At 35.8% G+C, this 17,387-nt stretch overlaps 1 protein-coding gene and 1 non-coding gene across 15 annotated transcripts in view; one reads left to right on the top strand and one right to left on the bottom strand.

Annotated features, from left to right (window-relative positions):
- The window catches only part of SRSF11 (serine and arginine rich splicing factor 11), a 40,526-nt gene that overhangs the window by 7,163 nt on the left and 15,976 nt on the right, over nt 1-17,387 (top strand). For 2 of the 14 annotated variants that reach the window (XM_032426189.1, XM_032426180.1), the window contains exons 1-4: nt 5,869-5,903; nt 6,115-6,336; nt 12,871-13,004; nt 16,768-16,877. In XM_032426189.1, coding sequence (XP_032282080.1) covers nt 6,137-6,336; nt 12,871-13,004; nt 16,768-16,877 — 444 coding nt within the window. In that variant the 5' untranslated portion in view covers nt 5,869-5,903; nt 6,115-6,136. Of the gene's footprint in view, nt 1-5,868; nt 5,904-6,111; nt 6,337-12,870; nt 16,878-17,387 lie in introns of those variants that run through there. The other 12 variants (XM_032426202.1, XM_032426196.1, XM_032426278.1 and 9 more) reach the window with 10 other exon arrangements.
- Nucleotides 9,694-9,794, bottom strand: LOC116626889. The gene has a single exon (XR_004298367.1). It is a non-coding gene; the product is annotated as a U6 spliceosomal RNA (small nuclear RNA).

Raw genomic sequence — 17,387 nt, 5'->3', positions numbered from 1 at the left:
ATTACTATCATCCTCATTTTTCAGATGAGGAATTCAAAGAACAAAGTAATGAGCCAAAGGTCACAATTATTTTAATTGGTGGTAGAGCCCCTTTAGTTTGACTCTAGGCCTGTATTTATAATCACTGTAGCACCTTTTAAGTGTCCTGAGGATTAAAAGGCATTTTTTTTTTTTTTAAGATTTTTTATTTATTTGACAGAGAGCTAGCAAGAGCAGGAACACAAGCAAGGGGAGTGGGAGAGGGATAAGCAGGCTTCCCACGGAGCAGGAGCCCGATGCGCGGGGCTCGATCCCAGGAACCCGGGATCATGACCCAAGCCGAAGGCAGACACTTAACGACTGAGCCACCCAGGCGCCCCGATTAAAAGGCATTTTAAAAACATTCAGTTAATGTAGATTCTCTCATTACTAAGTTGAGTGCACTTTCCTTTTTACCAGTTTTATCAGACTTTAGAAATAAGAGAAAATTAATTTTATACCATAGGAAAAAAAGGTTCAAATGGCACAAATGTCTAATTCCTTGATTCGGGAAAACTAATGTTAAAATGCTTGAAACTGTTTACTTAAAGATACAACTCTACTGGATATATATATATATATATATATATATATATATATATATATATATATTTTAATTGTGAAACAGTCCCTCAAATGGCCTTTTCTCAATTGAGACTCCAAAAGAATCTTATATAACATAGAGGATAGTATTGAGTAGTCGGTATCTAGAGCTTCTCCATCCAAATATTTATTTTGACCCCATTCAATCCAAAAAGCCAAACAAATTTGTACAAATTGTGATTTTCCAAGTACTGCATATGCATTATAGCTGGGAATACTGTGCATATGTATATAGGCAACAGTATTTTAATGTTCAAACTACCACTCTTTTCCTCTGTGTTAATTTTCAAGGTGCTCACAGACCCTGTGCTGTCAATTTAAACATATAGATTTTCCTGCTATTGGTAGACAATATAAATTAGACAATACAAAACTAGTATCTGGAAATAAATTTAAGTAGACTTTTTCTGTCCTAGTGTGTGTGTCCATCTACCCATCTGTCTTATCAGTCCCCCAATGCCAACTCATCCTTTAGCCTCTTCCCTTCATTTAGATAGAGAAATAGATATTAATATTTATAGAGGTGTCTAATTTATAGAATTAGAAATAGAATAGAAATACAATTATCTAATTTGTAGAATTAAAAATTCAAATTAGGATAGATCTGCAGATAAGTTTTTTTAAAGTTGAGGATTTGTAAGCCGCAGTTTATTTCCTAGTCTTTCTTACTGCTTTCTATAGCCATAGAGGAAAAAATGCATAGCCAAATACTTTGAGAGTTTGTCTCAACCAGATTTCCTTATAAATCTGATAAATGCATTCCTGTCTTCATTCAGCAAGCCTTTGCTGAGTATATTATGTGAGTGAGGCATTTGTTAAGTTTTTAGCACATTGATGATAGTAAGTTTTATCAAATACTGTCTTTGTACTAGTATATTGGCAGGCATCAGGAAACACAGACTAATACATTGCCTTCCCTGTCCTCAAAAAAGTGTATTTGCAAGCAAGGAATTGCTGCTTAACAACTAATTTGATTAAAGTCCTGTTGCTTTGCAGATTTGCAAAATTGTGTCAGTTAGGGGAACTCATTTCTTCTATTAGTACGCACAAAGGTGGCTAACGATAACAGAGGTGACTTGATTTATCCAACTGGGAACATGGTATCCAGTGGATAGAGTGATTATACATATCTGTACCTCTTCTGTCTTTTAATTGAAGAATTTCCAACTAAATATATGAGATCTTTTTTTTTTCTTTTGCATTGGAATATCTTTATTACAAGTATTCTTTTTTCCCCAACTTTATTCGGATATAAATGACATACAGCCCTAAGTTTAAGGTGTACAGCATAATGAATTGACCTACATATATTGTAAATTATCACAATAAGTTTAGTTAATATCCATCATCTCATATAGATAAAAAGGAAAAAATATATTTTTCCTTGTGATGAAAACTCTAAGGATTTACTCTCTTAACTTTCATATATATCATACGGCTGTGTTAGATATATCGTTATGGTGCTGTGCATTGCATCTTCAGTACTTATAACTCAAGTCTGTACCTTTTGACCACCTTACCACCTTCCTCCAATTCCCCCTCCCCTCATCCCTGTATCTAGTAACCACAGATCTGATCTGTGCATTAACCCTTGGTGAGACTGGTAATATTTATCATTCAAACATAGCTGGAAGCCTTCCCAATCCACTTCCAAAGATAAGCTATGACCCTTCCCTTTGCATATTTCTTTCACTTCACTTTCCACATGATACTGACGGGATCTCCTTGTAAGTCTCTCTCTGAAATATAAACTGGAAAGCATTCATTCAATAAAGAATGGTCTTACAACTTTTCTTGAAAGTTTCAAACTTATTCTTACCCTCAAGAGCTTTTAAATTTGCTATTTCCTCTGTTTGGATTACTCTTCCTCCAGAAATTCAAATGGCTTGCTTCCTCCTTTTGTTAAAGTCTCAGCTCAGTAACACATTCTCTCCTATCTTTTATCCTGGTTTATTTTCATGACAGCACGTTACTCCTGTACATGTTTGTGTGTGTTTATTGAAAGTTTGCCATACTGAAGTTATAGGAGATCAGGAACATTGCCTATCTTTTTCTGCTGTATTCCTGGAACATAACAGGTACATAATATTTGAAGGAATCTGCAAGTTTTTTAACAACCTCTTATGACACTGAGGTTAGAGTAAAGACAAGTATGATACCCATCTCCAGATTCTGTATTTCTTATAGTTATGTTTAATCAGGAGCCTAAACAAATCTGAAATTATTTAAAACTACTGTAGATTGGATATACTTGTTATTTGCTTTGATATATTTGTCTTTAGTTATTTCTATGGGCACCAGACAGTAATAAGTCAAGGTAGTTAATTATTTAATCTATGTATTAGACTTACTAAGATCTTCAAAATTATGATTCATTTCCTGACTGAAGTAGATTCTTAGACATGAAGTGAAATTTCTTCAAATCACACTTAATAAATGACAGGGTAGTATTTTAAGCCACTCTCCTGGCTCTAAGTCTAGTATTTTTTCCACTTGCTAGATGACTTGAAAATAAAATATTCAACAATTCTTCTTATTAAATAAGACTCTTTTTTGCCACATTATTTCTCCATCTGGAGGCACCATCTATTGGCATTTCAGTAAGTTATACATAAACTGGCTCCTGATGATTTAAAAGATTTTATCTTATCACAGAACTCTCTTTCTTGGTTTGAACATTTTAACTATGAAATAATGTCAAATATATGTAGAATAACATAAAAGATTTCTTTGTATCCACTAATAAAGAATAAAAAGATGCTAACATTAAAAAAAAAAAAAAAAAGACAGAATGAACCCTGCTTTTGTGTTGTCTTTTTGTTGTAGAACATTGTAGCATATTTGGCACATGGTAGGCACTTTTAGTAGGTGTGGAACTTGTCGAATGAAAAAGAAAATAAAAAACAATTTAGTAATGAGTTTGATGTCCTTTATTACAAGGAAAACAATCCTTGGATTAGGGGATTACAGTGCCTCACGAGCAGTTGAACACTCTTCCCAAAAGATTTCAGGCAAGAGCATGTTTTAGAGAACATTAGGAAAGGCAACACAGAAATAGGGCATGATTGGCCAGGAGATTGAGGGATTTCCTTATAAAGCTAGCAGTCCAGGGCTCCTGGATGGCTCAGTCAGTTATATGTCTGCCTTCAGCTCAGGTCATGATCCCAGAGTCCTGGGATCAGCCCCGCATGGGGCTCCCTGCTCAGTGGCGAGTCTGCTTCTCTCTCTCCCACCTGCCCTGCCCTGCCCTGCTCTCACTCTCCCTCACTCTCTCTCTCTCTCTCAAATAAATAAATAATCTTAAAAAAAATAAAACTAGCAGGTCCTGTTCTCTAGGTAAGATAAGTTAACTAAAGCTGAGTTAGAGGATTGTGATTAATGTATGTTAGGTTTCTTGATAGGTGTTTCCCATAAGTGCAGACTGATTTAGATTTGTGACATGGGTCAGGCCACTAGGGCAGCCTCCCATTTTATGGGTCCTGATACAAATTAACTTTATCAAATTAAGAATCTGTAATTAGCAGTTACATGTGTTTGATTCAAAATAAGAAGATAAATTATCTGACATTTTTTATATTCACAGATAAACATTAATGAATGACATGCCATTTGTTGTAACTTTCCTGAGGCTTACATTCAACCAGCCTATCCCTTGTTTTTATAAGAACTAGCAGAAGTGACTTAGCTAGTAAGTAAACCTAGCTAATTGCCTCCACATCCAGTCTCAATAACTTTGTGTTCTAATTTCTCACAAATCACACTCTTGACTTCATTATTCCATAGATGTATTTACCAACAAAAAGGCCTCAGGTTTTAGCCTCCAAAGATATTCAGGGGCATGTAAAATATTTAACAATTGTCTTAGAATAAATAGCTCTGTCATTAAGGCCTATTTATTCATGTGTTTAACACATTTATTGGACATTTACTATGTGACAGACATTGCACTAAGTCTTAAACTGACCCAGAAAACTCAACCACTTTGGGAGGGGATACATGTCAATATAACAAGTAGAGTATGTGTATTTTCTGTTGTTGAGCAGAGAAGAAAGAGGAAGCCCTAACTCTGCTTGCAGAAGTTGTGGCAGTGAGGGCAGGCCCCAGAGGATGGTAGTTAGATAAAATGAGGGAGGTCATTAATAATTTGTATAGCGGCACAGTGAAATTAAAGATTTTGTCGTGTTTGGAAAACCGCAAGTCTTTGGATAACATTGGATGAAAATGGGAGAGTAGTTAAATGAGGTTGAAAAATTAAGGCAGTCTTGTTATGGTCAAAACTTCAAAATTATTTTAAGCAAGAGTATGCATGTAAATCAAGTTTTTCTTTCTTTTTTTTAAGATTCTATCCATTTATTTGTCAGAGCGAGAGAGCTCAAGCAGAGGGAGCAGCAGAGGTAGAGGGAGAAGCAGGCTCCCCACTGAGCAGGGAGCCGGATGCGGGGCTCAATCTCAGGACCCTGAGATCATGAGCCCAGCCGAAGGCAGACGCCCAACCGACTGAGCCACCCAGTCGCGCCAATCAAGTTTTTCTGTAGGAATTTCAGATCATATACTTGAATATATTTAGGTACTATAAAGCGTGCTTTTAAAAAGTCAACTTGTGAAATAAAATTTGCTTATTAAGCACTAGTAAGTATAACATTAAAATAAATATTTTTTCAAGGTTTTAGTGACAAAGCAGATTGGTTAAAAATTTAATGGTACCGGGGCACCTGGGTGGCTCAGTCTGTTAAGCGTCTGCCTTCACCTCAGGAAATGACCTCGGGGTCCTGGAATCGAGCGCCACAGCAGGGAGCCTGCTTCTCCCTCTGCCTGCTGCTCCCCCGGCTTGTACTCTCTGTCAAATAAATAAAATCTTTCAAAAAAATTTAATGTTACCAAATGTGTGTATAGTAAAGATTTATAAAATTTTATAGTGATGAGGAAAATTTTGGTTGCTACGGTGGAAATTTCCTTAGTAATGACAGAAATGGAGATGATCTTGTGTGAAGATATACGTATTGGGGGCATTTCTAATAATAGTTGCTAAAGTGTGAAGTTTTTTGCAGAGGATTGAATGCTTGTTTTTTAAAAAGTTAATGCCTTCCACTTCTTTCTTCAAAAAAAAGGGGGGGGGATGAAAATGGGTAACGACTTCCATTAGACCTCGGTGCCTCTCGCGTTTCTCCGGCTGCGGGCGAGTCTGGCTGGGCCTGCGCGGGGCGGAGCCCACGGTGACGCGCCCGTATGCCGCAAGGCATTGTGGGGAGCTCGGGCCCGCGAGTGAGGTGGTTGGAAGCGAGGTGGGGGCGGCCGTTTGTTTTCTCGTGGTCTCGAACTCGCGCGTTCTCGTCTCCCCCCGCACCCCCCTCCCGACAAGCGGCGGGGTGGAGGAACGGCGGCGGTGGCAGCAGCGGCTGTAGCATCGGACACCCTCCTGTCTACTCTCCGGCGAATCGGTTCCTCTTCCCCCTCCCTCTCACTGTTTGTTGTGTGTTTGATGTGTTAAAGCAGGAGCGAGAACGCGAGCAGCGCCATGAGCAACACTACCGTCGTCCCCAGTACTGCGGGCCCGGGCCCCAGCGGCGGGCCCGGTGGCGGCGGCGGCGGTGGCGGAGGCGGCGGCACCGAGGTAATCCAGGTGACTAATGTCTCCCCGAGCGCTAGCTCTGAGCAGATGCGGACCCTCTTCGGTTTCCTAGGCAAGATCGACGAACTGCGCCTCTTCCCGCCAGAGTGAGTATCGTCCACCATCACCGTTTTTACTGACTCCTCCCCATTCCGGGCCTAACCTACACCATTTCCTAGGCCCTTGTCGTCGCTTCCCTGGACCAGGTTGCTTTTAGTTGAGGCCGGCTGTTGCGTTTACTTACGAAAGAAACTACCTGTTAGGCTTAATGCGAAGAAGCAGGGCCAGGGTTTTGCGTATTAAAGAGACACAGGCTTTTAAAATCTTGGGATTTGGTGGTTTTTTTTCTTAAATTGTGACAACGTGGTCGTTTTTTTGAGCACTTAGAGCAAGGCAAACTGCACATTCTGTGTTTTGTATATAGTTTAATCACTTTTTTAAAAACAAATGTTTGAGTACTTTGAAAAGTAACAATTCATTCTTATGTTAATTTGATAACTTGGTTTGTTGTCAGTAAATTCTAAGTATTGCCGTTGACTGATTCTGGCCCAGTGAATATAATTCAGAGTTAATACTCTTTGACAGATGATTAATTCAGTGAGCCTGAATACTTAATTTTTATAATGACAAAAATGGGTTATAGCTGAAACGAAAGGTTTTCTTTTGTTTAAATAACGTACACATTTATATTTTTACAGTTCTTATGGAATGTTAAATTTTTGAATTTAGAGTGTATGGCTTTTTGTTTTTATTCTGTTGTCTCACATTCTTACTGAAAAAGTATTAAATGAGTGGATTAATTGCAAAGAAAAAATAAAGCTTTGAAGTAAGATGTGATAAATATTAGAACAAACATTTGAAATAATAAAACAGTGGTGTCCTCTTTGTGAAGAGTGAAAATTCAGGTGTTACTATAAGTAAACACTGAGTACCCAGTATACATTGAGAGTTTTATGATGTCACTTAAGTACTAAACGGGAAATTGGAATTCTCAAGGAATCCACTGTTGTGGTGGCTGTAGTAAATCATTAATCTAAATACATTTTTACTCTAAGAAAAAAAATTAATAGAAGTTGATGGTAAAATGCAATATTAACTATTTCCCATACTTCATCACTTTCTACTTAGAATGCTTTTAGATGATTCTTAATGTTTTCAAATGGGTGTGGTGTCTTTAATTTTTAGGGGAATATACATGCAGCGAAAGATTTCAGAGTTACTGATTTTCACGAAGTGTAGAATTCTGGAAACAAACATTTTTGTTATTTTGAATGGAAACTTGACTGCTTTTAGTAATGAAGGACAAATAGCTTTCATAGTATGAACATACAAAAATAATTTTGCTGTTACTCCATTTTCTCACAACATGCCCTTTATTAAGTTGTTCGTGAAATTAGCAAACAGCAAAAAGGCAGAAAATGAGAGTGATGCATGTGATTATTATAATCAGATTATTATTCAAAGTACCTGACATACTGGATTGATTTATGAAATAATTCTTTCCAGCCCAGCAAGTTAAGAATTTTGTTATAGTTGCTGACTTTAAAATGTTTTATTTTGAAGATGCTCTTTTTATGACGCATTTATAAAAAGATGACAGAGGTATAGGCTGTTTACTGGCTCCTCTTTTACTTAATGAATGATCAATATCTTAGGGTCATGATGGACCAGAGTCTGGCTTTTTTGCTTTGTTGTCAAAGGAGTACTATCATAACGAGAATAACTGATGTGCATCAGATAACATGGTCTGGGGTGCTGTGCATTAAGAGGACTCTTTTCCCTGTATTAGGAAGAAGAGATAAAAAATGGCACATCTTTGCTCTTTGACTTCTTCATATATGTTCCCACATATAGGTAATTTCTCATCTGAAACTGTACAAGGTTACAATTTAGTAGACGCTAATATTACCTTCTTGGCCTTCTAGATTTGAATAGGATGGATGTAGAGTCCTACTTTTGTTCATTTAATGTTGATTTTTTTTTAAATGTAAGTTTCAATTGCTAATCTGACCTGCATAATTTGGAACTACTTTGGACAATTTCTTTAAGCTTACTACCATTTTTCGGGAGCAGCTTGCAAGGGGTCATGTGCTATGAAGTCCTAACTAGTACTCCAAAAAGGTTCATCATTCTAAAAATCTACTTTTTTACTCCTAGAATAAGATTGAATGGTTCAGAATATATAAAATTCTAACTATTGTAAGCATGTTTGCCGCTTGATTTTTTTTATGGGGTGTTTGTATTTTTTTCCCCCAAGGGCATTCATATTCACCTAGAACTCTTTTCACCTGGATATATGCCTATGACATGCTTGCTTACTTTTGATACTCAGTTGTCACCTAATCAGAGAAACCTTCCCTGATCACCCTGGGTGAAAATAAAACACCCTGCTCCATTCCCTGTTCAATTTAACTACTTTGTTTTTCTCTAAGTTTAGCTTCTCTCTCTTTTAGAATATGTGGCTCCTTGGGTCAGCAACATCACCTATAGAGCATGTTTTAAAGTACATATATGACAGCCTTAACCCACACCTACTGAAATGCTTTCAGTTATAAATGCCTATGGGAGGGTGGTACAGTGGTGATCCTGGGATCTGGGATTATGCCAAACCTCCTCAAGGTTTCTCCCTTTGTTTCATTACAGAATCCCTCTCTTTCTTGGTTCTTTTAAGCCAGAAATTGCCGGCCCATAATTTCACCCAGTGATCATACTGTTTCACAAGAAATACGCTAACCCTCTCTTCAGTATGACAGCCCTTAGAGCTAGTTGAAAGCATCTCTCGGTGTTCCCCTCATTTATTCCCTCTCTTTTAAAGGAAGATTATTAACTTTAATTTTAGTTGTCCCTAAAATGCATTTTGGAAATTCAACATTGTTTGATTGTCTAGTATATGCTAGATGCTTTCCTTTTTTATTTTAAACCTGTTCTATGAACAAGTGAACTGAAATTCACACAGGTTGTTTTGCACTTCCAAATCACTCTACCAGTGTCAGAATTAGTATTTCAACCCCAGTGTTGTGATTCTCGTTTACTACTTGGTGAAGGATTTCCTTGGTTTATAAGGAACTTATGAGTGGAATCATTCTTTTACAGTAATAAATCTTCTTTAAATGTTTGGTGTTAGTGTATTTCAGAATGGAGAATATAACTGGAGTGTTTATTGGGTAATGATCCCAGGGAAGCAGATGTCAAAGTTACACATTAAATGAAGGTTCACATCAATTACTTAAATAACTTACTTAGGTAATTATTTCGGTGGCCAAAAATAGATTATTTTTTATAGTGACCAAATCATTGAAAGTTAATTCAGTCACAAACTGACATTGAACTCCTTTGCTCATCCAACTGAAAAACAAAAATAAAATTACAATTTTCTTTCACAGCAAAAAAAAAAAAAATACATTAAATTACTAAGGAAAAGTTTGCAGACATTCTAACAAAAACTGTATTACTAGAAAAAAACTAAAAGTATGGTATGCATCACAAATTTGAGTGTTATTCTTACACAGGGCCATGCTAATCTCTCTGTATCATTCCAGTTTTAATGTGCTGTGGAAGTGAGCACCAAAAATACTTATACGTTATACTTTAATAATGATAAGTATAAGTAGCTATAGTTGGTAGGGTTATCTTTAAAATATTACATGCAACGTTTTACTGTATTTCTTTATAACTGAGTAAGAACACAGTGAAGGAGAGGGCATATTAGGTGAACGGAGTCACATTTTCAGGTGAACATTGCCTTTGTTTATAATTATAAGCTCAAAATTCTCTATCAGAAATGGTTAACACAGTATTAAGGTGGGAGTTGAAAAAGTGTCGTGGTCTGACCCAGAAATTCTCATACTTTAGTTCTCATACTTTAGTTGGCACAAATATCAAGTGTGGGTTTTAGGAATCAAAGCCCTCCTATAAAGGGATTCTCAAATTCATTGGGCTTGATGGAAAACGGAAATCTGACTTTTCCATGTGCATCCCAGAAGATTGGGAAACAACCCTTAGAGGACATTCTAATTTAAAAAAAAAAAAAAAAAATTGGAAAAATACTGCCACTCTTTACCTAAAGACAAAAGCATCATATAGGGCTCGCTCTTTCCTATCTTGCTTCTCATTATCTGCCCTACCTCATCTATATTAATTCTTAAAGGTAAAGAATAAAAAACAGTTAAATTTTTAGAAGTGGTACTTGCACAGAATTCTAAGGTATGAAAATTTCAGGCATTAGTCTGAAAGTGAAATTAACATGCTATCTTATTAGCGTGTGTAGAATGTGACTGTGGGCCCAAGTGGTAATGGTTTTAAATAAGTTTGAAGTTGGGAGAAATGAATTATTTGCCCTTCTGAGTTGTCATACGGTGACTCTCTTTTCCATGGTATATAATTATTTATGTTTTTACCTCCCCACCACTTACAGGTTTGATATAAGCAAGTAATAGCTGCAAGTAATAGCTATGATGTGAATGGATAGAAAAAATATGAATCATTTTAATTGCCAAATTAATGGAAATACACTGAGAATGTAGGCGGTATTTCCTAATTTTATTTTAAAAAGAACTGTTTTCATTGTATTGATAGTCTTTAAGAACTTAATATTAGAGTCATTTTCTTTAGTCAAATAACAGTAGTGTCAAAGAAATGGTAGAGATCACTTTTTTAGAAATTTAAATGTCTAGGGGCACCTGGGTGGCTTAGTCGTTGAGTGTCTGCCTTCGGCTCAGATCATGATCCCAGTCATGATCCCAAGGTCCTGGGATTGAGCACCACTTTGGGCTCCCTGCTCAGCGGGAAGCCTGCTTCTCCCTCACCCACTCCCCCTGCTTGTGTTCCCTGTCTCGCAGTCTCTCTCTCTCTCTGTCAAATAAATAAAATCTTTAAAAAAAAAAGAAATTTAAATGTCTATTACTTCCCAAACCATTATGTTAGGTGTTAAAAATGAAGGATAGCATCATTTAAAGAGCTTTTTTAATTTTGTGGTAAAAATGTGGATATGTAAGAAAAGAGATACAAAATGCTATAGCTTTAGTTCTAAACGGCTGAAATGGCATTCTTTCTGCTATATGGGTGCAACATTGTTAAATTTTAGACCAGTAGTGGTTCACATTAAAAAAACACTGTATCCACATTAAAAAAAACACTGTATCTTTTCAAAAACATTTGGCAATAAGGTTCCTTAACAAGATGGCTTAAATTCCATTTGGATAGACAGTATTGTCAACTTCGCTTTGAACCTGGATTATTTGGATCTGTGCTTAGTATATGGGCAGTGCCTTTCAGGAAACATTATTAAAAGTTCTAATGGGTTTGAGTTCTTGGGCTATATAGTAGCTTCATGTTAGTGCTCAAATTATGAGGAAAATTTTCTTTGCAACAACAAACTTATCTCTGAAATACCAGTGTAGCCAAATCTGATGTAATTACATTTTTATGTATACATGAAAATCTAATTTATTAGAAGAGTTAGCAGTAAACCCTATTCTAAAGCCAGCCAAATTTATTATAGGATTTACCTTTTCATTATTGAATCTTAAGATGCAATTGGCTTATTATAATAAAGCAGTTATTCTTTATTCTGGTTGCATATTAAAATGGTCACAGAGAATAAAAATAAAGAGGAGGCGTTCAGTACATTAAAGATCTTGGTTTAATTGATGTGGAGTAGATTAAAGATCTTGGTTTAATTGATGTGGAGTAGAGAGTCTGGGTGTCGTGTTGTCGTCCTGTCCTCCCCCCCCCCCCCCCCCGCCCCGGTGATTCTGATGTATAGCCAGGGATGATGTGATTACTACTACTTTAAGACATTGGTTTTCACAACTTTTGGTTTGGAGTTAAGGGAGCAACCCCAGACTTTTATTTAATCTTTCTCTTTCACAGAGTTTTGTGGCAGAAATTTGAACCACCCTGTATTTAAAAAAAAAAAAAAATCCTGCTCACTGCTTAATCTATCTATCTTACCCTGCCATAGGTTGCATTTTAGCGCTTTTTTACCTAAGAAAGCAATTTGCTGAGGGAATTTTTGTCTAAAAATACTAGGGGGTACTGTGTATCTCCATGTGCGTACACATTTGTCTTTCTGAAGGTGCTCAGAGTAAGGTAGCCTTATTTATTTATAATGCCTAGGAGTTATGCTGTAGGTAGAAAAGGACAGCACTTAGTAGGCAGGTCAAGAAAACTCACTGATAGTCAAATAGATGTACTTCCCGCAATATTCTTTTATCCCTGAAGTAGAAATTCTTTGTTTCTTACTCTGAAAAGTTACCAGTAGTGGAAAGTTTTCTAAACCAAAACTAACTATTTTTACTTATAATTAAAAATAGCTGGTGTTGGTATTATGGAAAAAATGTTGCCACTTTTGTGGTCAGCTCAAACTCTGAGATTACAGTTTCAAACTGTTTTTAACTTGATACACTGTGAGTTTATAACAGTGATTGTTTTTGTCTCCATACAATTTGTGAGTTCAGTGGGCAGTACCTTATTTGAAATGTCATTTTCTTTTTAAGTGGTGAACTAAAGTAACACATATGGTATGTATTTTTATCTGCGTATTTTACTTTTGGAATGCAAGTGTTGGTTTGTGAGTCATACGTTTGTGTTTTAGCTGATATTCTTTTTCTCTTTTTTTATGTTGTTTGCTTACTTTTTAGTGATTCACCTTTGCCAGTCTCATCCCGTGTCTGCTTTGTTAAGTTCCATGACCCGGACTCAGCAGTTGTGGCACAGCATCTGACAAACACTGTATTCGTTGACAGAGCTTTGATAGTCGTACCATATGCAGAAGGTTTGTGCTTTGTTTAACTACCTATGAGGGCATCCTATGATGACCATCTACCTCAGTATAGTTTTAGAGTGAGCGTTAGTAGCATGTTAGAAATTTAAGCTATTAACATTTTGAAACCCTTGTTATACTGCAGTCCATATTTTTACTTGCAGATTTTTTTTTAATTCTAAAAATTAGAAATCAGACCTGTTTTTATAAGATATTTAACTTTTTGCCTTCTTTTAAAACATTTTAAGTTCGTTAAAACCATATCCCTAATTGTAATTTCTTAAGATATACCTACTTAGTTAATTTAATGTTGAGTTTTATGAAAAAGCCCTGAAGGTGAATGGTTCACTCCATGCACATTTACGTAGAAACCTTCAAATAAATGCATGATGTTATTTCTGTTTTGAATAAATAAATGACTAGCTTAGTTTTATTTATGTAGTGCTTCCTCTCACAGATAACTTTAAAAAAAAATCCCACATTGATTTCCAGTATACCAAGGGTTGCAATGATTTTGTTTTTTATGAAAGTTCAAGATTTTCTGTAGCTTAGGTGCCAGATGGGCACTGGGTGATTTGTTTTTATGCCAGATTTTCTTGTTCATTCTTGCTATATTTTCTAGATATCTCTAAATAATAAATTCTTCTCTCTGTTATTTGTGTGTGTGATTTTTGTAGTGGAGAAGGCAAATGCAAAACTCTTCCAGATGACTGAAAAACAGTGGGTCCTCTGCAGCTACAGGGGATTCTAGACATTAACTAAAGGCCAGCAAGCACTCAAGTCCCCCAAGTGTTTTCCTGGTGTAACCATCCATTTGTTAACTACATTTTCTCTCTTTTTACATTTTAGGCTGTTAAAGTAATTTGACAGAAAAATAATGAGCAGGGTTTTGGATCTAAAAAAGCCACTGTGACAAGACAGCACTATATTAATTCCATTTTGTAAAATTTTCTGAAACATATTTTATAATTAGTTTGTTCCCAATGTACTGCTACTTTATTTGCTTTTCGGTAACTATAAATTTTGATCAAAGAAATCACTGAAATATGATAAAATTACTGGATTTTAAGCTAATAATTTAACATATATGCTGACCAGAATTTAAATGCTTTCCCCTTAATGAACTGGTCAGTGGAAGCAGAATTTTGATATTGTTAACTTTAGATGCTATCTCAGATCTTTGAATACCAGTGTGAACATTTACACCATGCCTTGTAAAAGTTGTGAAATGTCTAGTCCTTAAAACTTAGAAAAATTGCCTTTGTGGTTTTCTAAAGAAATTAAATTGCATTCATAGATGGATTAAGGCATGCTATATAATAATAGTACATCTGTCTCCATGATATTAAAGTGTGTGAGCCCTATTTTAAGGTTTTAAAATATATATGCTGATAAACGTTTGAGTTAGTGTGTTTTGATTAAGCAATTTCTTTTATATCAGTGTGCCTGTTGTAGGATAAGACTTATCACCAAGAGAAAATATACAGAATTCAGATTTAGGATAAGTAAAATACAGTTTTGAAACAAAGTTCAAATCATGTGAGTAATGTGCAGAACTTTAGTTAGGCTTTAAATTTAAAGAATTCTTATTGGCTAAGTATCATAGTTCCCAAGTCCTGAACATAATACAGTATATCATATAACTGGCTTTCATAAGTATTTTTAGACTATAGTATCCTTTCTAGATCTGTTTTGTAAATGAAATGTTTAGGAATGTATATAGAATTATAGAAATATTTAGTTCCAGAATCTATTTTTGGTTTATTTAATTATTGGTATGGTATGCTGTATTAATGTTACCACCGCTAAATAATTGATGTACTCAGTCCCTTTGTCACCATTCACCCTAGTTTTAGCTCTTACACTTTGGTGTTGGCTCTTGGTCAGTGTTTTAGAGCAATAGACACAAAGTCTACGGTAAGGAATAGTCTTAATTGGTAAAACCGAGATAGCTGGATTTGGAAGGAACTCTTAATAGTAATGGATTTGGGGGTTATTTAGGTTCCTTGGTTAATGTTTGTTTCTTTTGTCTGTTTCTTTTTCTTTCATTTCTACACATTCATGCAGTATTTCATGGTTCTATCAAAGCAGCAGTAAAAAAAATACTCTTGACGCATGAAAATTAACTGGTGAGGGGCCTCATTGCTATTTTTAAATTGTAGTTTTATTTTTAAATAGTCTTTTTTAAATCAGAGGATCAGATGCATGACTTTTTTTTTTAATGGATGCAGATCTTCTATCAGGTGTCTCACAATAAATTCAAGAGGATTTTAGTTTGCCAGAAATGTTGCAAATGCACTGATTTGAGTAAGATGTTGATACTTAATATTATCCTCTTGAGACATAATTTTGCATGCAAAATTATCCCATAATCTTTGTAGGTTTGTTAATATTGATGCATTAATGCCCTATATCTAAATGATTTTCTCCCCCACCCCTCCATAACTCTTGGTATCTAAATTGATGACAGCTCTGACACAAGCAAGATAACAGTGCTGTGTAGTATACATTTGTTTATATTATCGGCACTTCTCAGTATAGGTGGAAGGAACCATTACCTTTATTTAACAGTGGTTTTTCTTTTTTGTTGTTGTGTTTTACAGTTCTTTTCCCTGGTTCAGCCTGAACTATATACCAGGCCCTGCTGAAAATACCACCCAACAGTTTTCTTCTGCAGCTTATCCAGTTTCTCTTAAGTGCCCTGTACATATTGTATGTTTTATGATGAGATGCAGTTTCTTAATATGTATTACAGAAATACTACTGGTATTTGCAAATATGTAGTTTAATTGTATTATTGAACTCTCATTTTGGGGGCTTGGGCACATTAACAGATTAATCCATCTGTATAGGGCTTTTGCTGTTGGATAGAATTTAAATTGTCTACATAAATATTTGTTTTAGGGCCCTTAGATTTTATCTGAATACACAGATTAGGCTTTAAAAACAGACATACATGTTGTTTTTGGCTTTAGGAGTTTGGCTAAGTTAGCTTTTGAACTGACACTATGTAGCAGCATTTTTGGTATGGTTAGCATGGCACATGTTGGAACATAAAGCATTTTACTATACAGGTAAGGAATGTGCCATGTTGTTTTACCTATTCTCTCTCTTTCTCACTTTCACACACATCCTGTGTGTATTCAGAGACCTTCAGAAACATTCATATTCATTTTCATGAGTCAGCAAAAGCCCTACGCTTGATTCCAACAGAATATTTCCTTTACATACTTTTCTTCTCTTAATTTTTACAAAATTTGTATGGTAGGTGTAAAAGAAAATCATAGTAACTGTACCATATTATTAACCCCTAAATCAAACTTTTTTTGTCTTGTGTATCTTGATTTTTCTGTGTGCTTTATAGTGAAGCAGCCGACACGAGTCGTTGTTCATAAAACAGCTTTTGAAAGTTGAGAGCACACCCCTGGAGAACCGACTGTGCTTGCTTACGTTTGGTTCATGACTTAAAAATCGAGTACAGGTGATGAAATCTTGGCAGTGTTAACAAAAAAGTAGTGTGTATTGTGCTATTTTTTTTTTACTCTAGAAACTTAACCATTTGTAGAGAAAAAGGAAACAAATTTTCACACATTGAAGTTTCATTCTGACATAAAATTAATGATAAATAATCATAGAAGTCAAGCTTTATATTTTAGCGAACATAAGTACTTTCAACAAACTCAGGTGGTGTATCAGGGAGACTTTTTCTGGGTGTTTTTGTGTGTTTTCTGTCTTGCAAAAAAGTGTGTTCTAATGCAAGGATGTTTCTCTGCAGGAGTTATTCCTGATGAGACTAAGGCTTTGTCTCTGTTGGCACCAGCTAATGCAGTGGCAGGTCTTCTGCCTGGTGGTGGACTCCTGCCTACCCCTAACCCACTTACCCAGGTACTGCTCGTTCCATTTGAAATCTTAAAGGATAGAAAGGAACACAGAATTGTGGATAAACCTAAACATACTGGAGCTTTTTAAGTGCTGTAATGAGTAGAGTTCACAGAGTGATACCACGCGTTCACAGTATTGTGAAAGGCTGTATTGTAATTATAAATACTGAAGAAAACCTCTTGGGAGTTTGCATTTGAAGAACATTCTGAAAATCATAAATCTGTTGTATTTCGTTTTTCACTAGCTCTCAAAATAAGGAACCACGTGGGTGGCAGGTGAGGGGGTAGGGCTGGAATCTCATGAGGCATAAGACTTCTGTTGAACATGCTGTTAAAAATAGTATGTTCATTTGGACCCAGAAAGAAAATAAAGGTGAAATTGAGACTTACTGTTTTTTTCTTTGTCAGTGCCCTTTGATCTTTTGCTCTTGAGGTTTGAATTAAGTACATGGCTTGAAATAAAGATGAATTCTTAATGGAGATTTTTAACATGGGGAAGATGAAATAAAGTTGG

Source organism: Phoca vitulina, unplaced genomic scaffold (assembly GCF_004348235.1).
Source record: "Phoca vitulina isolate PV1807 unplaced genomic scaffold, GSC_HSeal_1.0 scaffold2, whole genome shotgun sequence".
In the NCBI taxonomy this organism is placed as follows: Eukaryota; Metazoa; Chordata; class Mammalia; order Carnivora; family Phocidae; genus Phoca; species Phoca vitulina.
The sequence above is the reverse complement of the archived record's forward strand: the minus strand, read 5'-3'. Positions and strand labels throughout refer to the sequence as shown.